Raw genomic sequence first — 23,470 nt, forward strand, 5'->3', positions numbered from 1 at the left:
GATTATCCCTTAATTTGACATGGTAAATTATTTATTATCATTACTGAAAGCTACTCTATAAAAAAATTCAAGTATATGCAAAGAAAAATAATTTTACCAGTGCTATTAAAAGAAGTTTACATTGGGAACAAAAAAATCAATGCTAGCATTTACAGATAGTAATAGACAGTACTCTTGAAAACCCCATGTAACCCTTTAAAATGTTTTTCAGGTCAAGAAGCATTGCAAATGTGTCCATAATTGCCTCATTTAAACCTGAGAAAATCAGTCTGCTGAACAAGAATACAGAAGTAACTGTCAAAATATGTTTTCAGGCTACATTTAGACCTGCTAAGAGAAATAATCAAGTGGGTAAGAGTATTTCAGACTTGTCTTATATTAATTTCCTCAGAAGTCCATTATTCAAATGAGTAGTGGAAAGTCTAAAGATATATTAGATTGAATGTCAAGAATGGCAAAATCAGTATAAAACTTAAGTGCCTGAGCAAGTGTTGTGAAGACCTACTTTCATCACTGGCTCCATAATCTTTCAGGAGTGGGGAATTAACAATAAAAATCCTTGCTGTTCAACAATCTCCAGAAAATGTTATTAGTGAGAAGCAGGGTTTTTTCAATCTGCTGGTTTCAACAGCAAACTGCAGACTTGTCTACAGTCTTCAGAAAAAAAATATTTTCCGTAACTCAGTGCAGTTGTCAGTGCAGGGAAGCTCTTGTTTTCAGAGGACAGGGAATATTTCTGAGACCAACAGTGGCCTCTCATGAAGCTATTAAATTGAACCTCACGAATAACACCAGTTGGACTGCTTCAGTGCTATGTATAGTGCCTTTAGGAACTCAGGATTGCAAACTATAAAATAACAATGAACTTCAAACAGCATATTAGTCATAACATAAAGAGAAGATGGCAGAAATTATTATGTGATTGAGGAGAAAAGGCAGATTCTTTATAGTCTTCTCAAAGTTCGGTGATATTATTGCAAGGCCCCTTTATCTAGAGTAATCCTGGCCCTGCTGACTGGCTTGTTGCCTGAGCTGTAGGCTCAGACATCTGTAGTGGAGACTGGATTGATTGCCATTTAATGTGCTCTCTGTGGATCAGAACTTATATCAGGATCTAAACCTGATTGACTGCGTTTAGCAAGCTATGAAAAAAGTGAAATATTTAGAGTGGTTTAAAAAGCCTGGTCACTATAATATTGAGCATAGTAATGAGATCACAGGCAGTTGTACTCAGCAAAAAATGTACTGTTATTCTTCTTGTAGCTATAAAGTACAATGCAACATTGGATGCAGATCTCCAGTCCTCCAGAGTGACTTCTAGAGGGTTTTTCAAAGAAAATAATGAAAGGTCTATGCAGAGGGATCTTGTGGTACGTCATGAAGAGAATTGCGTTCATGAAGTCTTCAATGTACAGGTAAGTGCTATTGCAAGCAGTCTTGCATAATAAAAGTGATCAGAGGAAGACATTGATTAATTTTTTGTCTGCAAGGTGAATTTCATGCATAGTGTACACAGTTATTTATGTTTCCCAAATTGCCCCAACTGAAAAATACTTAGTAAGATTATGATTTTGTAAAAACTAATAACTTTCAAATTCAGTACAGATTTTTAGGATAGATTAAGAACTCTTATTCACCTCTGGCGTAACACACAGCCCATAGTCCATAATTTCAACAATATTTCAGGAAGACTTCTAGTGCATTTTAGCCCAAGGTATACACAAGGAATAAAACAAAAATAAGCAGGTCTGCATCTTTTTCTAGAACCAAAGATCAAACACAGTCCTGAGAGTTGCTTAAGCCTCTCTGCATGATGCTAGGTCAGGTAGGGGACTTCAATTCCTGCTTTGCTTTGCAATACAAGTTGAGTCGTTGATCACATTTAGTGCCCTGTGAAGCCATGAGCCACAGGGCTAGAAGATTATTCGTCCAGTAGTAAGAAAAAGAGGAAACGTGCAGTATATGGTGTTTTAGTGTCACTTAGGCCCAGCTGCTCTCTGTGATGGTAAGGCAGAGTGGAATAGGAATTTGACTTCTGCAGCCAGATGAGAATGAATGATGGCTTTTGAGGACCAGCTCCTACAGCCGCAGATAATATACATGTTCTTTAGCCCCAGAAGTGACTGTGATGTATAGAGTCATGGAAATGGCACTGAAAACTGTTGGAATAGAGGAGCCCACACTGGGCAATTTCACAAAATTATTTTCATCGAGAAATAAAGCTTTAAACTGTTCTTTCTTCTTCTTTAGAGGAAGTATGATTTTACTACACATTCTCAATTTAAAATAGAATTGCCAGTTTTACCCTGTTTTCTGTGCTGACAGCTATCATCTGAACCATGTGTTTTACAGGAACCTTCGGATGCAGTGAATTCACTTAGTTTGCGCATTGACATTGGCGTTGCAAATCCTGCCTCCAGCCCTGTCCTTGATATATCTTCTCCTGCATCTGTGGCCTATAGTGTAAGTATGCAGACGTACTGTTGAGAAATGCATGACTATATATATCCATAACGTGCGGCCCCACAGGAACACCAAAGAGGTACATGCAAGTGAAAACTTTTATTCTAGTTAAGTCACATTTGGAGGTGTCCCCTGATTCCTTTTATACCTTTGCCTGCATTACGTGAGCTTGATCACACACACAGACATCAGCCACCTTTGCATAACATGCATGTTGGTTCAGCTGTGTCAGTGTTGATGTAAACTTTTAGTTGATGGCAAAGATTAATTCTTTTAAGCCAGTTTATCCTACAATAAAAGAGTACAAAACAGAGAGTTGGGACTAATTTGACTACATCACTTTCATTGTGGGTTAACAATAACCTGTCTGTACCATTCTTCTGGATCAGTTGACATGTAGCGTGACGTTACTCAGTGTTAACTTGTTCATGTGTCAAGAATTTTTAATGTTGTTCAGAGCTGTTTTCTTATTTGCACACCAAGAATGTGCTTTACTTCAAAGGTGTTTGCCCTCTAGTGTCTGCAGGTAATGTTAAAAGTTGAGCCCTGTCATTAAGGAAATGCTTTTGTTTTTCCTAGATTCCTTTTGTTAAAGACTGTGGTGAAGATGAACTTTGTATCTGTGATCTTGATCTGAATGTTCAGCGGAAGGCAGAGGATGGGTAAGAGCTGAATCAGTGGAATTGTTAGGGTCCAGTATTAGGTTTTCACTAATCAGTTTGTCTGTAGGCTTTGGATCAATTTCTAGATGAAAGTGCCTTTCTAGTTCAACATCTACTTAGAAATAGCAGGGATAAAAATGGCATTTGTATCTAAATCTAAACAAGGAAAAAGAAGTAAGATAGGAACACAAATATAGAACTAAGACTCTTGTCAGCTTAGACCAGCCCAAGTATTGGTACCTTAGAGATGAGGATGCAGTGAGTGTTCAGAAGAATCGCATCTGACTGGCTGCTTTTGGGAAAGGGAGCACAATGGGAGAGCAGCGAGGATCCTGCAGTGGGCTATGCAGGACAGCCTATATTCCAAGTCCATGTACAGTACACAGAGACAGGGTTACCTCTTCCTGGAGCTGCTTTCCATGTCTGCTGCCTACTTTGCCCACCTTCCCACCAGGGTAGAGCCCTTGAAAATTCAGCAAAGTGACTTTGACCGTACAAAGTCAAGGTCTTGCACTTTGAGAAGACACTAACTTCATTTGGTTATAGGGAACAGCATCACAGAGTTTCTTATGCCAGTGGGTTTAGAAAGGAGAGCATTTAACTGCATAGCATGTAGGAAATGTCTTGCTGTGCTTGTTATTTGTTGTTGGCTATAGGCAACACATTTTTCTCATCCACAGCTGTTCTAGTATCTCTGTTTACAACAGTGGACTTTATTTTCCAACAGCAAACAGTTTGTTGTTAGCAGCAAAAACAGAAGACTAACGTTCAACGTGAAATTGAGAAATAAAAAGGAAAATGCATATAACACCAGAATCCAGGCTACATTTTCAGACAACTTGTTTTTTGCTTCGTCGTCTTTACCGGTGCGTGATACCCAACCTCACTGTTTCCCTTATTGCCCCTGATTTTTGAGCTTCTCAGAGAAATTTTTTATTTTCTTTCTAGTAGTGCCTATGCCAGGAAAGAACATATGTGCAAACCTCTCTCCCAAATTTATTTTCTTGGATACCAAAATTATTCCCTCAGCATATCAGTTTCTGTAGGTCAAGGAGAAATACTGCCAACTCAGGATAAAAGTTGGCAATTTGTTGAGTTTGACCTCACCTCAATATTTCAGTCATCTTTTCCTCACTTTAGGCCTTGGCACCCACATCTTCTGCGTAACTCTCAGCAACATGCCTGATGCAGTTGCTGTGCCACTGGGAATTTGTATTTGATAAATCAGTCATGCAGCATCCTTATGATGCTTCCTTAAAAGTACAGACTTTGGATTTAGTAATAGTGTTACTGCCAAGGCCGTGTGTTCCAGCTAGACAGTTAATCAGACTGATATGATTGCTAAACCAGAAGGTCTTTTTCTAACAATTTTACCTTAGAAAAGGGGAAAGAGAGGAATTATACATACTATTTTTGGGAATGCAGTATATCTATAATCACAATTTTTGCTCCCAAACAATTTGTGAAGGATGAAACGCAGACTTCAGTGCTTGGCTTATGTGGTCAGGCTGCTACTGGAGAGTGCATGATAATCCTGGGGGTGAAATCCAGAGCAGTCCCTATACTGATGGAAAGGAGGGATAGCATTCATCACTGCCCAAGAGCAGCATTATTCTGACCAATGAACGGGCAGAAGTACTACACACAGCGCTGAGGGTGCTCCTCTACCTTCCCATCCTGTTGTGCAGCAAAATTGCTCATGCCACGTCTGCCAGAAGACCACACTGGAGCTAGGATTTTCTTTTGCTTTAAAAGCCCATTTGCTTAGAAGTACTTCAGCCTGCAAGTGAAGCTTTGACCAAAAATGTGTCTGCTTTAAAGCAGGAAGAAAAGCATAAGCTGAGTATGTGTGGGTCTTGTTTTGGGTTTTGTTTTGAGGGGTTTTTTTGTAGCACAATTCATGAACGGTAAATGTCTGCTAGAAATGCTTTTTTACAGAAGACTGGACATTTTAATGAATTCTTTTTAAAGGATTGATAACTGGCTATGGTCTATGAGTTTTATATAAGAATGATGACATGCCAGATATTCTGCAAAGTAGTAAACAAACATTTATTCTAGATTTTCCTACAGCAAGTATGATAGAATTGCCCTTTGCACACTAACTTCTACACTGAAGGTACTTAACTAGCTCTAGGGTTGTGTAAATATGTCCGCAAAACTTCTGTAAAAATTCTGCAAAAAAGTGCTGTAGAGTTTAATGCTGGAGGTGACCTGTACACTCTAGCCTGTATTCCTTCTTCCAAGCCCAGTGCAAACTTCTAACAAGATCATTACAGCTCACAAGGAATTGCATGGGACTGGTCCTTGTCCCACCTTTCTCCTGCCTTTTTCTTGGCTCTGCCTATGCCCCACCCATTTGCTGCATCTCGAGGAATTACTGCCATAACACCTATTTTCATTACTCTTTAGTATAATAGCTGTGCTGTTGAAGATACAGACTATGAACTGCCTCTCTGCTTTATCCAAACCTGATATTAAGATGATGTTTGTGCCTGTTTTCTCTGCAGAGTGACGGGACTGAAGTCTCATGTCAAACAGGAACAGCACAAAGTACAGTCGTTTGCCAAACAAGCTATCCTGTGTTCAGAACAGGACAACAGGTATAGGTAGCATGTTTACATAACCTTGAATGATATCCAAAACCTTTTTTATTGGTGTTTTTCCCTAAATCTGCATTTACTGCTGATGAAGATTTCTTAGATTTGACAACAGGGGCATTAAAAGAAGCAAACTAAGGGTTAAACTTTTGTGACTCCGTGTCAGATTAAAGGAGAAAAAGGCTCTCAAAGCACATTTGTTACAACCCACAGCTTTCAAATGCTGCTGCAGCAAGGTAACTTTTGGAGGGTAAAGGCTGGAAGCAGCGAAGCATGGAGCATCATGTGCAGGCTCCTGAGAACTAAGTGCAGTTCCTATCAAATCCCTCCTACAGCGTGAACCTGGGGTAACTCCCTCACCTGCTCTGTGAATCTCATCTCTCCAAGAAAGCAGTATTGCTCTGAGAGATGTGTGGCCCACACAGCCCTAGGATAGATCGTATATCATTTTTTTTCATATATACCATAAACCTCTATGGTTTTATGAAACTCGTGGTTTTATGGAATCTCTTATTACTCAAGGGCAGAACAGAAACAGGGTTCTAGCCTCTAACACAATAAACTGGAGCAACAAGAAACTTGCTAGGAAGAATAGAAACATGATATTCTGTGGTGGGGAACGCAGAATTACATAAAAAAATTTGCATATAAAAAGTTAAGTTTGTTCTGAATTTTTAATGGAATTGGTCAAAGTGGACCTGCTGGAACAAATGGAAGAAAAGAGTGAATACGAGCTTGTGTCAGTGCTAGAGTTTAAAAGCATTTAATTGAAGGAATCCTGAACACTTTTTGTTGCAGATTGTAGCGAGTTGTACACAATTTTAAAATGCAAATAGTTCATGTTTATGTAAGATGCCAACTTGTAGGGGAACGCAAGAACAAATCAACTCTGGAGTAGTAAGAAATTACTGAAATATTACAGAGAATTCAGATACAGAGGGAGTTCTAGATTGTTGCGCATATCAATAATTATGGCGCTATTGGGAACGCCTTTGGATGTTGCACCATCAACTCAGTATGTGTTCCTTGTCTTTTCCATAGGTATCCTTTGATATTAGCTTTGATTTTAACCTTAAAAATCTTCAGAATGTGGCAGACATAAGCTTTCGTGCATTGAGGTAAAGTATATAATCATATGAAAGCAAGTTAGGTATTAATAATTTATTTGTATAACACAGTATTATAACACTTAAATGTCTTTTGATGAACAGTGAAAGTAAGGAAGAGCAAGAACTGGACAACCAGGTCATCTTATCAATTTCTTTGCGATATGATGCAGAAATTCACTTCACAAGGTATGCTGAATAACGTAAAGAGTAACTGTCATTTTGTCAAAGTACTTGAATACAGTAACAGTCTTGCAAAGCCAGTGAAAATATACTGAAAATTTTGGGGTTTTGTTTTGGAAGTCATAAGAAATTCTGACTTCATCAGTAGTAGCAGATTTGTATGTCCTTCCAACAACATGTAAAAAATTATGGAAGTTCTGGATCCATGTTTACCTCTGGATAATTGTTACAGATGCTCACATGAATGGAATTGGTATAAAAGCCAAACAGTGCTTCTGGTTTTGATAATATAAATAATATAAATAGTATTTACTGTATAATAAGATTGGGCCTCTGGGCTCAAATCTAATGACATTGGATCAAACCAGGAGTTAAAGTGATCATAACTAAACAGAAGAACAACAGCAAAAGGAAAAATGTGCTCCAACCCAAACTCTCAGCAAAGGAGAGGAAGAAAAAAAGAAAAAAACTATGGACAACTCTGCTGAACCAAGGCCAAAAATACAAACTTTTTAGCAGTTTGAGATAACGATTTGAACTAAAATCTGAAGTGTATATGGCAGTTCTCCCTTGCTACAGCTGCACTGGCATCAGGAGCCGTACACCTTGTTTTCCCATGCACCCTACCAGACTCTGGCTCTGCCTGGTGTCAGCCTGGTGCCAGCCCTTTCCTGGTGCCTGGTGCCAGCCCTTTCCCCTCCCTGCAGAAGGCAAGTTGGGGCTGTTGCAAGAGGGATCATTCACCCTGGGAAGGATGATGTTTAAGGAGAGGCAGCTGAATGGGCAGGGGGAGAGAGACCAACAAAAATCCCTTTAAGACTGATCTTTATATTGTGCCCTTGAAACCTCTTATCTTGGGCCTTGGAAAGCCCTCGTGATTGGAGGTGCACTCAAGCAATAATTAGTCTGTTCCAAAAAAGAGTCATTTCAGTTACAGTCTAACTTACGTTAGAACTGAAACAAAAATACACTGTATTTTGTATCGTATCAAAGTAGGATATTTACTTTTCATCAAAGAAAATATTTATTTATCTTTCCCAAGTACTGAATTTCTAGGATAAACTACATGCAGTTACATTTGATGCACTTGGTCACCAATTTTTGGTGGAAAAAATGCTTTTGCATCCCAAAGGATTCCAAAACTAGTAAATACAAACTGATAGAAAATAAAGAGTATTTATTCAAAGAATGACAGAAATTTGACAAAGAGAAAGCTGCTTAAAAATGCACAGCAACAGTGGATTCAGGAAACTAATATTCAAAGATCATGATAGCTATGAGAACTGTTGGCTGCTGTGTAGGATGACCTGAGCTGGAATAGGAACTACAGCATAGAAGATAAGTGTTATAACTTGGTTTGCAGAAGCAGTTTTAGAATATTGGAGGCTAGCTGACTTGGTGCACCAGTTCTAGAGTCATGCAGAATTCTGGAGATTATTTCAGTTGCAGAAAAGCATTTGAGTCAGCAGTGCAAGTTATTTCAGCTCCCTGAGAAAGGTGCATGAGACCATATCAGAAGCAGAATGTTTGTTAATAAAGGTAGCAGAGGCACAGAGACAGCAGGATCATCTGTATAGGGACTAGCATAGCAACTTAGGCAGCTTCTTAGGAAATTCAGATGATGTAAACTTGAATAAGCAAGTTTAATTAGCTGAGAAATATGAACTAAAATGCAGTGCTTCAGAAGAGGGAAGGAATGGAGTCTATAAAAGGAAAAAACAGGGGGTTGAATTCAGGTGCATCTCCTGAGTATGAGAAAATGCAATTTCATGTGCAAGTAAAGGCATGAAGGAATCCCTACTGCCACAAAAGGATTAGTTATTTTGGAGATAATCAGTCTAAAAGAACTAAATGAAATACATATTAAGCCCTAGTATAATTTACACTCTTTGGCTTAGGAAGTATTTACCTGAAACTAATTAAAGGCAGATATTATAGCTGAGGAGCAATACCTTAAAATACAAAGGTTGAGAAAAAATTGTTGTTTTGCTGAAGTGAAGCCTTTTTAGGGATAATCTCCAGAGTTTCTAGGAGAAGATGTAGGAATAAGTCTTATCATTGACTCCTGCAAGGACAAAGACGTTAACACTGTACATCTTAGAAAGACTGGATGGAGTCTTTAGTAAAAAGGAAGCAGAAAATGTGTCGTGTGGATTTTCCTTGGAGTCCCTGTGAGGAGGTCCTTCAAGTTAAGGGCCATGGGAGGAAGTGTGGAGAATCAAAAAGGATCCACAGTGTCACATGGAGGACCATAGCTGATCAGGAAGCACCTCATTGAGACTGCATACATGTTAATTTGGTACTGTAGGTGTAGATGTTACCCAGATTAAACATGAAGAGCAGCACTGATAAAGAGGAGGGATTCGCAGCTTGTGTTACAGGAAGAGTTGATGTAAGAGTTGTATTAGCCCCTAATTCATGTTAACTCACCTGCCAGCTTGCTTTTCAACCGCTCAAATTTGACTGCCTCCTAAGAAAAGCTAATAATGAAGAGCAGATGCAATTCTGGGATGATTCAGCAGAGGAGCTGCTCACAGGTAGCAGTCATGTGGATGTAATGCACTGCACAGGGATGCTTTAATTGTCTTTGAGCATGGTTCCAACTGGCTGAGCTCCCTGAGCACCCACAGGCCCTCGCACCATGTCCTTCTGTCACACACATGTAATTCCATACTTTGGTGGGCTGAAACCACCTTCATGTTACTTCAGAAATTTTGGATTTTAAACCTCGTAATTACTAAAGAAAGTGACCCGGAGAGGACTGAGGGCTGTGCGATATGTATCATGTACACAGGCAAGGTGATAGGTGTTTACACACATAGGCAGTATGAAAACAAGCCTTCCTGTGGTCTGTGACATTAAGGCCCAGGATCTCCCTCAGAGTCTGTTAGTATTCGCCATTATAAGTGTATCCAGGGACCATTAAGGGGGCTCTTTCTGAGGAAGGAGGCAACTGCAAGGCTGAAAGTTGCAGTTGGTGTCCAGGAAAGGAGCTCTGCGGTATTGCACTGAAACACTGCAGGGTCCAGAAGCCTGAGCAGAGCCTGCGCCCCCTGCAGCTCTCCTGTCTTACCTTTACATGCTTGCTCCAGCTCTGGGCTTCAGTGCACTGTGTATTTTCTTAACCAACTTTGTAAAATTCAAACAGCAGTACAAGTGACTGATTTTTCCTCTGACTGTACTTCTGACCTGTTTCACAAAGGCATATCCAGTAACATATGTTTTCAAAGCAGCTGCCAAATTGAAATGTATTGTTTTTTGGTTGTTAACTAGGCTTGCCAACATCAACTTTTATGAAGTATACTCTGGTCATAACATTCCTTCCACTGTGAATAATTTTGAAGATATTGGCCCCACATTCAACTTCTCAGTTAAGGTTAGTAAATGTATTTGTTCTGGTTCGAGAAGTTGCCTTAGCTCCCTCTGTAGCCTGCTCCCAAAACCTAGTTGAACAACACTCCTGATTTTGAGGCTTTTGAATAGATCAGATAAGAAAAAAGATTGTAAACAGATGGGGAATAAAAGCTTGGAGTCTTCATAAGGTTAAGGATGACATTTGCAACTACTGCACAAGTAGAATGGGGGAGGGGTTGGTCTAAGTTTACATACTTAGAAGATGGTTAATGCTTAACTTTAGGCCAACTTAGACTGTTTTTTCATAGTCTTCTGCCAATTTGATATAGGAAAACAAGTCTTTGCAGGCTGGAACTTTGAAACTTGAAGTTTGGCAAGGGTTAAGTACTCAAACCAGTTGCAAGAACTAACCAAATCACAGCACTTATTACATAACTCAGAAGAAACTTAGATCCAAGTATGCAACGTGGAAGAAACTTAAATTATGTTCCATTTACATTCCTGTAACTGCTGCTCCAAAGGAGTAAATAGGCCTATTGGCTGTGGTAGAATATTTGCTTTCAAAACATATTCCATGCAGTTAATATGAGCTTTGCTAAGGAAACAGGAACCTGAAGCTATACTGTACACTTTCTGCTTTACTATTCACATAATTTAACTACTATTGTAGTGTCTTAGTACAAAAAATATTGATGCAAAAGGAGTCCAGTTCTTCCATACTCATCCATGACAGAATTCTGATTTTCTTGCTATATGAAATAATTTATGCATATGTAATCATAGCTACCTGAATTAACTCTGAGTTATTTGCTTTGCAGGTAACAACAGGAAGTATTCCAGTAAAGATGGCATCTGTAAAAATCTATCTTCCAGAACTGACCAGTAAAGACAACCCACTGATGTACCTAACTACGGTCACCACAGATCAGGTGTAGAACCAAGCTGTGTTTTGGGGGCTAACCAGTACTATAAACATAATTTATCTCCCTTCACAGAATCCATGCCCTTTCTCCTTGTCCCTTCCTCATAGAGGAGGACTACGATGTGATCAGTATACTAGCCTGTTACTTGGCAGAGGTGGTTACATCCCCAGCTGAGTTTTTGAGTGATTCTGGATCTTTTCACTTTGGTCTTTCTCCAAGTTCCTGAAAAAGTTATCCTAAAAATGGAATTTTTAGATCAGGATGAACCCTTCAGGTCCATCTAAAGGAAAAAAAAAAGAAAATCACCTTAAAAGCCATTTAATTCTGACCAGAACTACATACAGTCTCTCTTAAGTTTCCTAAAGAATTCAGTGTTGCGTAATTCAGTTCAAACCTTTCACAGCTGCCATCTCATCCCAGAAGTGTATATTGTTAAGATTACTATAAAGTTCTGAGTATGATGTTATCCAGTCTCATTCCTGCCGTCTTTCCTAGGCCAGAGGTGTTACTTGTGAAGCTCAGATAAATCCACTGCAAATAGGGAAAAGACCTTATTCTCCGTCTTTCACAAAAGAGAACTTCAGAACTTCCAAAGAACTGGTGAGTAAGACTCTGGCCTGCCGTAAGCAGGACAGGGACGCAGAGCTGATCCTCATGAGCCCATTGCTGTACTTGTAAAGAAAGCTGTGATGGGGTGGCATTCCACATTTATAGTGCAGGAGTTCAGCCTATGGATGTTTTCACACATACTACATCTGCTTTAGATAGAAGAAAAAGTGCACGTTCTTCACAGCCTGCAAGCACTTAATTTGTAGGCACAGAATGGCAAAGGGAAAAAAAGTCTGGATATTAAAAGAATATTTTTTAAAATGTGTTTTTAATGCATGTTCTTGCATCTTGCTTTTTCCCCTGGAAGAACTGTAAGAATGTGAAGTGCAGTGCCATCACATGCAAACTGGAAGACATCATGCTGAAGGGAGAGTACTTTGTGAACGTGTCCACCCAAATCTGGAATGGAACCTTTGCTGCTGTGAGTATCAGCTGCATCTTTATGAGGGATGTGTTTCAAAGTATTTCTGAACTCCTAACAATATTCAAAGTTCAGTAAAGAGACCCTACAATCTAGAATGACCTTCCTTTACTTTCCATTGCTCTGGGTGTTTTTCCAGATTGAAAACTTGAACCTAAAAGTAAAGTAGTGAGGCTGCATAATGGAGCTGGTAAAACTTCAGTCCAGCACACAATCTAAGAAAGTGCTATGATAATGCAACCTTAATAGCTGAAAAAAACATTTCCTACATCTGTTAAATTCATTCGGGATAACTGCAGTTTCCACAAAACTCATCCTAGGAGAGAAGAGTACAATATCATCATAGCCTGTCAAATAATGGTGCTTTGAGCTATTGAACATCACAGCCTACATAGTGATCATTTTAGGTCACATCAGAATTCATTGTTAGTGCTGCCAGTTTTATTTGTTATAGAAATTGTGGAAAACTTTTTAATTGATGACAAAGAAACAGTCCAAGAGACCTACAGGATGCTTAAAAATATCTATCAATAATATCTTGGCTTTCCCATTTTAAATCACCATGTGTCCTCTAGGATATAACTCATTCTGAGTTAACAGACTTTTGAAGTTATACCATGTTTGTTTCTTAGCTAGGCAACCAACCAAACAGTCTTGGAGTCCTGGGTTTGCGTAAAGCATCAGGAACATGACGAAGTCCTCTTAGTTTGTCTGGCAAGTCCTGTGGCAGGTATTGATATTTAACAGCAGGGCTCTTGTCAGCATTCAACTCTTGAAAGGAAAAGGTCAGGTTGATATTGTAAAGTGCATTATGCAAGTGTGCAACAAAAAGAGTCTGTCTTTAAAGTTTGTATTTTTTAAATCATCTGGGTCAAGACTATTTGTTAGTGCTGTCAGGTACAGAGAGGGGGGAGACCTGAACAAAAGGTTGTACCCTCACAAGAAAGTGAGTGGAAATAATTTGTTTACTACTGGCTGATGGGAAGGAAAAATCTTATGCCACAGTTTTCCTTGCATTTCCCATTTTGTAATTTTTTTTTAATAGTCAAAGTTCACTTCAAATACTCTTGAAAGCACTCACTCAATAATGCACATCATCAGCCTTTTTATTTAGTGGCAATGAGCCATTGTCCAAGAAGGGCATAGTGAGCTTGCCAGTACCTGCTAAGCAAAGAAAAGATGTGTTTAGGAATTGAGGTTCCTTGAGTAGCACTAAGGTGGGTTTCTAAACTTTTAGGTGTGCAGAACAGACCACTTGGGCAGATGGCCACAGTGCAGAGGTGCAATAACTTATGGGGCAGGGACGGTCAATTCGGTGTGTGTGAGCTGCTGCAGACCCACGATTGCCCGTGTTTCCTGTGTCAAGCGCGTGGTACCAGAGGAATGGCTGAGGAGGCAAGTGCTCCTGTGCTCCCACAAACCTGAGGCCATTCCTGGTGCTACAGGAGAAGAGCAGCAGTGAGCTGTCAGTGTCTCCTTTCCTCCCAGTACATCCCCAGAGGGAAGTGGGGTCTGGCACAAGGTCCCTTTTCATATGGGAACTGGCTTAAAGCTTTTTGTCGTCTTCTGTGTTTAAGCTGAGAGAGCCATGTCAGGATTTGAGAAGTGAAGAGAAACACACAGTGATAGGAAAAAAATAAATGGAGAAAAACAGAAGCATTGGATAGAGGTGAGGGGGGGAAGTAAAAGAACATCCAGTTTCCATTTCTTTCAAAGGCCAGAGATTTATTTCCATCTGTCTTTTGTTGCTGTCTCCCTTTCTCACTGTTATTTTTCCTCATCTCTTCCCTGCTAGCAGCAGTGACAGCTTTGAAATAACTATAAAAAGGGTTATATAAACAATTCCTTCTGTTTTTCTTGAACTGTATGTTAAAGAAAGAAAAAAAAACAGTTCCCCGGTGTCATTGCTAAGTGTGGATTACTGATATATTATTACTTTGATATATGTGTTAGCTAGGGACAAATAAAAAGAGCATTGTAATATTCTTATTACTATGGTTTTTTTCTGGTTCTGAAGTCTTCATTTCAAAACAAGAGAATCATCTTAGGATGTCTACGTTCTAAATGATTTGCCTTATAACAGAGCTTTACAGTTGTTTTAATCTTTTCTTTCAGTTAACTTTCAAAACTTTACAACTCTCTGTAGAAGCAAAAATTGATACACATAACCCTGAGTTATTTATAATTGGAGAGAATACCCTAACTGTAAGTGACAGATAAGTATATTTTTTTCAACTTCTCTATCTTTTACTGTATTAAAGTGATAATTTTAATTTTTGGTATCTTTTAGGAGTACACAGCAATTTGATTGTGTAGAACTAATGTATATTTCTGACTATATAAAACCTCCCTTAAGTTACTAAAATGTTTTCATTTCAGCCAATTGCTATATAAACCAGACCCAGTTAAAACCTGCAGGTCTCAAATAGATTGCAGAGCTATCAGAAAAAGTCAGTTAGAAACTTCAGAAATCCATATACCTTCCTGTTTATGAAAGGATCAAAATTTGGACTTCTTTCTGCAATGGACTTAATTGTTGTAGATAAATAAGCTCTGGAAAACGTGTTTGCAAATGTGATTTATAGTGTTGCTTACTTCTGTAAGCATATATGGTTTGATGTTTCTAGACAAATGTTTGGCACAGGTCTCCAGAAAATATACGTAATTTCATTTGTAAAAGAGTGTAGAATATTTTTAGCATTTGGAATGGCTGTCATATGGACAGTGTGGACACAGCTAATCTCAAGAGAAGTCTCCAAGCCACTGCTTTATTAGTACAGAATTCTTCTCTCAGGTTTTCCATCTGCTATATACAAACATAGAAAACACTTAAAGAATACAGTAGCACTGTGGTACTGTTGTAATAAAAAAGGATACCTTATTCTCTTGGTCTGTCTTGAGAGGAACACCTTTCCATTTGCAGTACTATGTTAAGATTTCTTTTTACAGGATTTAGTAGCCTGTTTTATCCATAAAAATAATCAAGGCCATCGAAGACCAAAGTACAAATTAGTAAATGAGTCAACTATCTGTGAGAATGTGTAGCATAGACCATTCAAAGACAAGGGAGGATTCAGTTAAATATGTACAAAGGCAATTAGTGATTGATCTGTCTCACTGTGGTGATAAAACCATAATCCACTACCATTTCTAGTCATTGGTTTCTCATAGAACACACCATATCTTGCGAAGAACCTCTAAACAGACCTGTAATCAGGAAAATCTCCAGTGCCTGAAGAGCAAAGGAAATATGTATGGAAATATGTTCTGTAAATAATGCCCTGTTTTTGCAGAAAAATTGCATACCAGTATTTTAAGTGTTCTGAGTGCTTCGGCTTTGTGGCATGGTGTTATTTCTTTTAGGAGATGAAACTCATTCATACATAATGCAAATATTCCAGGTAATTGCACAGGCTTTTTAGGTACCTCATAAACCATGTATTACTAATTATTTTTCCACACCTGGAGCATGATACTACCAAATTTACGTTACCAGCAGTTCTGTTGGCCATTTCAGGAGAACTAGAATTTAATTATTTGAATGACAGTTGACAAATAAAAGTTAATTCATCAGCCAGCCATTGATACATATGCAGCTGGGACTTTTACAACTTTTAGACAGTGGCTGAACAGGCCCTGAAAGTTATCCACAGGTTCCTAAGAAACACCATGGCTTTTGGCAAGGCTTACAGCCTGATCCTTACTCAAAAGCCTCTTGCTCTGTGAGAAGTCTTGATAAACGTGCCAAGATTGTGGAGGTACGTTCTCTCTAGGACACACAGTTTGACACTTCAATCATGGAGTCACTACCCAGCACTGTATATACTTCTCATCAGCCCAACAGAGGTACCCAGTCTGCCCTTCCCACTGCCTTGGGAACAACACAGTGCAGAAGGAATCTTATTTCCCTACTGACCTTGTAAATTTAGATGGGCATGCTAGAATTCATCTAACTTAATATCTACATTAGTCATCCACATTAGAGTTAGCCATTCTATAAACCCTAATCCATAGAAAAACTAAGTATTTCTGAAATGAAATCCATCTTATCTTATAGATGGTCCTGAAAATAACTAGAGTGAATTAGGCCCTAAGAGAGCCTATCCTCCTTTAGAAGTCAAGTAACCATACTGTAGGCATAACAGTAGATGAGGTAGATCCCAGTCATGGTGTCTTATTGACCACAGTTTAATTTCAGGCAAGGTAATTTTTTTTTAGGCATCAATTTTCCTTTCCAACAGTGCCACTTCACTGTTAATCTACTGGAGAAGGCATTACTAGGCAAACTGCACATACGTATGAAACTGGCTTTTTAGATTGGATGAGCTGGGTGGTTGTTTAGCCAAATGAATGCTGCCTTGTGATGCTATATGGGGAAGCTGCTTAGGTATTTTTGCATAAAAGCTTTCAGATTTTTTCCAAGTTGGAAAGAACTGCCAGCTGGAGGACAGGACATGAACCTGCTAGAATCATCATTACGGACATTTGGTTAGCAAATACACAAAGCCAGCCTCAGTGAAATGAATACACATAGCCACACCTAGCACAACACTGGAGCCTTCTAGCAGAAATTGCTTAAATCACTGAGATGTCATTCCAGTGCAAGTTTCCCAGAAAGCTTAAGATTAAATTACACCAGACAAATGCACTGGACAAGCAACCCAGGGAAAGTAAACCAGTGTGACTTATTTTATCATGTTTCAGGAAGGAAAAAAACCTTCAGCTAAATGCATGTCATTCCAAGATTAAATCCAAAGATTTGGCAGTTCATAAATATTACAGCAATGTCTCCCTGAGCAGCTATGTTATATGTAATTATATAGTTGGTTATACCTAATCCAGCTAGATAGGGTATCACCTCAAAACTAACTTCCAGACACCGCATGCTCTTCTGGGACCTCTCTGGTATTGCTTTGTGGTAGCCCAGTGTAGGTGTGCTACAAGTGCTCCTGTTCAACTCATACATCTTACAGTAGATTCATTCAGTTGACTCAGAAGAACACAGATTAACATGAGATCTACCAAGTTGTTAGCGGTTTCACAGGAGGTGGGAAGAACAGGGAAAGGAGGTACCTGCCCAGCAAGAGGGTTGAAGTTTCAGCAGATGCAGCGAGTGCATGATGGTGTCCGGCCTCAGTGATTAGTATTGCCTCCTACAGGTGCCCACCACAGATAATGGGCTCTGACAATGCTTGGCGAAAAGTAGTTCTTCTCCAGCTGACACAACAGAGGTCTGGTTTTGAGCAGATGGTGCTGAACACCAGGCTGTTCTCCACTTTCATGTAGGTATGTCTGGTTTATGCAGTGATGGTGTGTCTGTGCACTATGGGGACAACTCTGAAAGGCCTCCTGTTAATGGAGAGGCAGAAAGCTGGCAGGAGGAGGTTGTTCTCTGCCTGTTAGGTATCACTAGGAATGACAAGGGGCCCCTAATCCTTACCTGGCACTGCTGTGTGCCATGGTGGCGCAACCAAGCACCCACAGACATTAGTGAACTGGCTGTAATTGCTTGATGTGTTCTAGTCATTGACCCTGGAATGTGTGAGTCCAGCCATTCTTGATCTTTGGTTTACAAATCCTACTTCATATGCAGTTAACATTAATCCTTAATACACAATCTCTCTGTTTTCAGATCCCAGTTACAATAATGAAGCCAGATGAGAAAGCTGAGATACCAGTAGGTGTTGTGATTGGCAGTATATTGGCGGGACTCCTCTTGCTGTTAGTATTGGTTGCCATTTTGTGGAAAGTAAGTTTATATTCTTAAAAACAGAAAGGGATAAATACATTGGGCTATTTTCTCTGGAATCTCTCTTCTCTGGTGTGGAACAAAACTGCATATGCAGTTTGGTGGCATGAATAATACTGCATGGGCATTACACCCTTGATGTATTTTAGAATGGTTTGTGAAATGAGTTCTTATAAAAACTGGCAATGTGAATTTGCCAATTCTTCAGAACAAGGGCTGTGGTATTTACTTTTTTCCTTTTGACACTGTCTGCCTCCTTCCATAATACCCTAGCTGAGCTCTGAATGCCCATGATATTCCCAGTGGACAAGGCTGGGGATTAGAAGCAAGGAGGGAGAGGATGTATCTAAACAGACAAAAGAACAGAGAAAAAGCAAATGCAAAAAGTCATTTACAAAGGATACCTAGATAAAGGGGAGTTCTGTGTGCATTGGTGTTTGAAGGGCTCCTTGACACACCAAGGCAGCATGGAGAGTCAGGGAGACAAACGGCTAATCAGCACTGCTGTTCTGGTATTTAGTTGCACCAGGCAGGAGTTTAGGGCCCAGATCTTTCATTTTAGAGGCAAGAATTTTCTACAAATCAAACTCAGTAGTTTGTGCATGCACACGTGCACTTCTACCATCACAGTATTTAGCTTAGTTAAGAAATGAACTATAAACAACTGACTGCAGTGTGCTGTTATTTTAATATTTCTCACAGCTTGGCTTCTTCAAGAGACAGTATGAGAAAATGACACAGGATATAGAAGATGTCGATGAAATTGCAGAACTCACAAAGGACAAAGACTGAAGAAGATGAGTTATGTGGATAAAGAGGAGATCTGAGCCACCAACAGTAGTTGCGATCCAGTCGGTTCTTCAGCTGGAGTGCCTTAAAGCTTAGTAACATTTAAACATTTTTAATGAAAGTGTGTTTATAGACAAAAGTATTTTACAGATTCTACTCTATTATAAGAGTAACTGCAGGACAGTTTGGTTTTTTCAAAAATGATTTATATTGCCTTTTCTAGTAATTTTTGCCTTTCAAACAAACTCAGCCCTTAGAACTGGCAGGTCCGGAGTATACAGTAACATACTGTGCCAGCAGCCCTTCCCTTGATCCACTGCAGAGTAAAACAGAACAATTTATTTCAGATTATTGTGGAACAGCATCAGTTCGTAATTCAGTTGACAAGTACCATATGTGTAAAGGACATTTTTTATTAAGTTGATGATGAATGTGTGGTGAATGCTGCTTCCAGACTGGGAGAAGAAAACTTATTTTTTCATTGACTAGCTCCATCCTTATTGTTTTAGAAAAATAATTTCCACCAGCAAACCTTTGTCTTAACTAATCTACAAACTGGGAACTGTGTATGAATATGTTTGTCTGGGTGCTACAGGACAACTGGTTGGGCAAAGTGCTCCAAAAGTTCACCATATTTCTTGCACTAAGGTCACAACTAAATTACTGAAGGATATTGTTTTGGGGAAATATTGCCAAATGGTATGTATAACTGCCTTCTGCATACTTTCTGAGAAGAAAATATGAATTTCATAATCACTTACAGCATGTTCTTTGCAATGTTATTACTGGTTTTCAGATTTCATCTTGAGAAGCTCTACCACTTCTATTAGGCTGGGCTTTACACTCTCAGTCCCTCTGACACCAGTTTGGGTTTTGACAGAAATAAGGAAGACAGTCAAGATCTTGCCTTTAATTCTGTACTGAAAGATTTTGCAAGACTAAGAGCAAAAAGTTAACTAAAGGGGATAGATGACTGAGGAATTATGCATGTTACAAAAGGGGATAATGAGGATCTAAGGTCTGTAAAATGTTTACTGCACTTAACTTCTTTAGCATCTCAGTGCCCTCCAGGAGACCAAAGTTCAGTACAACCTCCTTACCTGTCACATTTGGTCCCACCTGTTCATGTCTTGCTGAAGTTAACTTATGTTTTATACAGCGAAGTACTGTAGTGCTCTGGTAGGAGCTCTAAGCACAATACTTGGGTGACTTTGTGTTGGTTACACACCTAAAGTTTATCACATGCTGTTATGCTGCCTGGTTATAATGAAAGCTCAGTCTGTCTTAGAAAGGCCCATGCTGTAAGACTGGAAACAGTCAGAGGAATTGGCCTTTTGACTGTCTTTCTCTCTCATGGCTGGCAGTTACACTTTTAATTGCTTGTGAGAGATTTGTTTTCCTTGTGTATGCTGCCATGCAAGTGAGATGTGTTTCCAACTCGAGATGATTTACTTGAACAAGAATAAAACATTCAAATGTGCCTGATTTGACCCGAAGTCATGTTTTCTTTTCCCCAAGGATGAATTGTAATTATGCTTAGGCACCTTTCAGTTATTTTCTGAGGGACTAGGCTTGAGCACATTTGAAAGTTTTACTCGGTCTTTTTTAATCAGTAATCAGTCAGAAGCCAACTATCTTGTTGGCAAACAAGAAAGAGATGCTTCATTTGCAGCAACAGCTGGATTGTGCTCAGTGTAGTTTTATATGTGTTTTGGGTTTATTTTGTATCTATGAAATGTTACATTTTGTGGTATTTTTTTTTTAACATTCTGAAAAACTATCCAGATTCTGATCTCGATTGTCAAACAAGATTCTTGCCATCAGCTGAGTCTGTGACCAAAACAATTGTTTAAAAAGTAAAAAAAAGAGAAAAAAATTAGCAATTACATAAATCTAAAGAATATGCTCCTGACTTATAAAGCTTGAGGGCAAATGCTCGGAAAGTAAAGAAAAAAATTTGTCTGCCTCAGTTCTTGTGTAAACTTGTGCAGAAGAAAACAAACTCTACACCTGTACATGTGGGAAGCTCCTACATAATCAGGGTCAGGCACTTCAGGGCAGAGGGGGAATTTCACAATGCACCAGATAGCAGAATGTTTCATTTCTGGTGCTGCCTGCAAGGGAAATTCAGGCATTCAGTCAGATTTCCTTCTTCCGCCTTTGGTAGGAGGTACAAGTCAATATCTGACATGCAACTTCTTTGGGGATTTAACAGTTTATCAACCGGCTAGCAATGATTCAATTCACTAGTCTTCACTGGGTTTTATTTTGACCTGGACAACAGGATTTTCCCCCCAGCCTGGACACAATAGTTTTTTTCCAAAAAAAAAGGGGAGGCATAGCAATGGGTAAGGTTTTTGTATCCTAACCACTTCAAGTTACTAGTTTATTGTCTTTTTATAATTAATACTTCAGTGGCTAATTCAGTTTTTGTAATGGTGAGTCTATTGCACTTTTAAGTTGGCACAGCCGCAAATAATACTGGAAATATTATGTATATCTTGTATTGTGTGTGCAAGGGGTTGTTTTTTTTAAGTTTACTTTTTTAAAACAGCATGTTTTAAATATTCTGAAATTTTGAGCTTCAGCATGTGCTTGCAACAAGAAAAGTCAGCAAACTCAAGTTACGTCTGATTCTGGTCTTGAAATCTAGCTGCTGATTTCTTGAAGTACTAGAATCAAGTCCAAAATCAGAGTTGGTTTCATATGAGCCTATGTATAAATCTGAGATATACAAGAGAGTTTATAATAATGTTGACTTCTAAAAGCTAGCATGTAAGCTCTATGGGAGCAGGGACTGTATCACTATGGTGCCTCTCTGAGGGCCTAAGTTACTCCAATAAAACCAAGACTGCTGCTGAACACAGACTCATTTATTTTTAAATAGCACCCTAAAGCGAAACAATGCTACTCAAAAAAGCACTGCATAAAATGGAGCGGAGTGTGTCTTTGTTCCAGTAGCACACAGTGAGAATCCTAAAGGGGATGACTCTGCTAGGTATACAGAGAAGCTGCACTTGAAGTCTTGTAGATCACAGTCAGGAGTATAACACTATCAGTAAACTGTATTGTAGTGTAAGTCAGCTCAAATTAGTGTAAAATATTTGAAAAGCTCTAGTTGAATAGATGGTGTTAAAACATTACCACAGACAGGCCCTCCTATAAACATGAGGTTATCATCACTGGCATCTAAAATTGTATCACATACTGGTAGGCTTTGCACTTTTTGCTATTTACAGAACTGGTCAGCAGTAGCATGTCATGCCTGGCTCTGGCCACTCCCCACCATACATTGGAAGAGCTGAATTCAACATTTCAGCAGACACAATGTGGCAAAGGAAGAGAGGGAGGAACTTGGCTATGAACAGAAAGAAGATAGTACTGTCAGTAAGTACCACCTGAGAACTACCCTCTTTCACAGAGCTTTTTATTTCCACTTTCAGCTCCTCCGTACTTTTAACAACAGCACATAGACATTCAGGTAGGCTACCAACTTTAACACTTCCATAATACAATACCAGACAAACCTGATCTTAAGGCACAAAACTCTCTATTTCACCAAGTTTCAGTGTTTTTCAGAATTAAAAGCCAGATTCCTTAAATACTGGCTTATGTATGTCCTGGTTTTGACTGAGGTAGAGTTAGTTTTCTCGGCAGTAGCTGGTATGAGGCTGTGTTTTGCATTTGTGCTGGAAACAGTACTGATAACGCTCTAACCTCCTGGCCGGGACCCTCTGCGGCCGGGGGCCGTTCCTGCGGCGGCTTGGGCATGTCCCCGCGCCGCGCGGAGCGGAAGCCCCTGCTGGGAGAGGGCTCCCGAGCCTCTAACCTCCTGGCCGGGACCCTCTGCGGCCGGGGGCCGTTCCTGCGGCGGCTTGGGCATGTCCCCGCGCCGCGCGGAGCGGAAGCCCCTGCTGGGAGAGGGCTCCCGAGCCTCTAACCTCCTGGCCGGGACCCTCTGCGGCCGGGGGCCGTTCCTGCGGCGGCTTGGGCATGTCCCCGCGCCGCGCGGAGCGGAAGCCCCTGCTGGGAGAGGGCTCCCGAGCCTCTAACCTCCTGGCCGGGACCCTCTGCGGCCGGGGGCCGTTCCTGCGGCGGCTTGGGCATGTCCCCGCGCCGCGCGGAGCGGAAGCCCCTGCTGGGAGAGGGCTCCCGAGCCTCTAACCTCCTGGCCGGGACCCTCTGCGGCCGGGGGCCGTTCCTGCGGCGGCTTGGGCATGTCCCCGCGCCGCGCGGAGCGGAAGCCCCTGCTGGGAGAGGGCTCCCGAGCCTCTAACCTCCTGGCCGGGACCCTCTGCGGCCGGGGGCCGTTCCTGCGGCGGCTTGGGCATGTCCCCGCGCCGCGCGGAGCGGAAGCCCCTGCTGGGAGAGGGCTCCCGAGCCTCTAACCTCCTGGCCGGGACCCTCTGCGGCCGGGGGCCGTTCCTGCGGCGGCTTGGGCATGTCCCCGCGCCGCGCGGAGCGGAAGCCCCTGCTGGGAGAGGGCTCCCGAGCCTCTAACCTCCTGGCCGGGACCCTCTGCGGCCGGGGGCCGTTCCTGCGGCGGCTTGGGCATGTCCCCGCGCCGCGCGGAGCGGAAGCCCCTGCTGGGAGAGGGCTCCCGAGCCTCTA

At 40.6% G+C, this 23,470-nt stretch overlaps 1 protein-coding gene across 3 annotated transcripts in view; it reads left to right on the top strand.

Moving 5' to 3' along the window:
- ITGA2 (integrin subunit alpha 2) overlaps positions 1 to 21,721 on the top strand; it is a 67,900-nt gene extending 46,179 nt beyond the window's left edge. For 2 of the 3 annotated variants that reach the window (XM_032674717.1, XM_032674718.1), the window contains 15 exons: positions 212 to 351; positions 1,264 to 1,415; positions 2,353 to 2,463; positions 3,043 to 3,125; positions 3,853 to 3,991; positions 5,636 to 5,728; positions 6,767 to 6,843; positions 6,937 to 7,020; positions 10,288 to 10,390; positions 11,187 to 11,297; positions 11,787 to 11,891; positions 12,208 to 12,321; positions 14,437 to 14,526; positions 17,954 to 18,070; positions 18,773 to 21,721. In XM_032674717.1, the coding sequence (XP_032530608.1) occupies positions 212 to 351; positions 1,264 to 1,415; positions 2,353 to 2,463; positions 3,043 to 3,125; positions 3,853 to 3,991; positions 5,636 to 5,728; positions 6,767 to 6,843; positions 6,937 to 7,020; positions 10,288 to 10,390; positions 11,187 to 11,297; positions 11,787 to 11,891; positions 12,208 to 12,321; positions 14,437 to 14,526; positions 17,954 to 18,070; positions 18,773 to 18,862 (1,609 nt within the window). In that variant the 3' untranslated portion in view covers positions 18,863 to 21,721. Of the gene's footprint in view, positions 1 to 211; positions 352 to 1,263; positions 1,416 to 2,352; positions 2,464 to 3,042; positions 3,126 to 3,852; positions 3,992 to 5,635; positions 5,729 to 6,766; positions 6,844 to 6,936; positions 7,021 to 10,287; positions 10,391 to 11,186; positions 11,298 to 11,786; positions 11,892 to 12,207; positions 12,322 to 13,898; positions 13,991 to 14,436; positions 14,527 to 17,953; positions 18,071 to 18,772 lie in introns of those variants that run through there. The other variant, XR_004354358.1, reaches the window with a different exon arrangement.
- Positions 21,722 to 23,470: the final 1,749 nt, after the last annotated feature.

This window comes from Chiroxiphia lanceolata, chromosome Z, assembly GCF_009829145.1.
Source record: "Chiroxiphia lanceolata isolate bChiLan1 chromosome Z, bChiLan1.pri, whole genome shotgun sequence".
NCBI classification, from domain to species: Eukaryota; Metazoa; Chordata; class Aves; order Passeriformes; family Pipridae; genus Chiroxiphia; species Chiroxiphia lanceolata.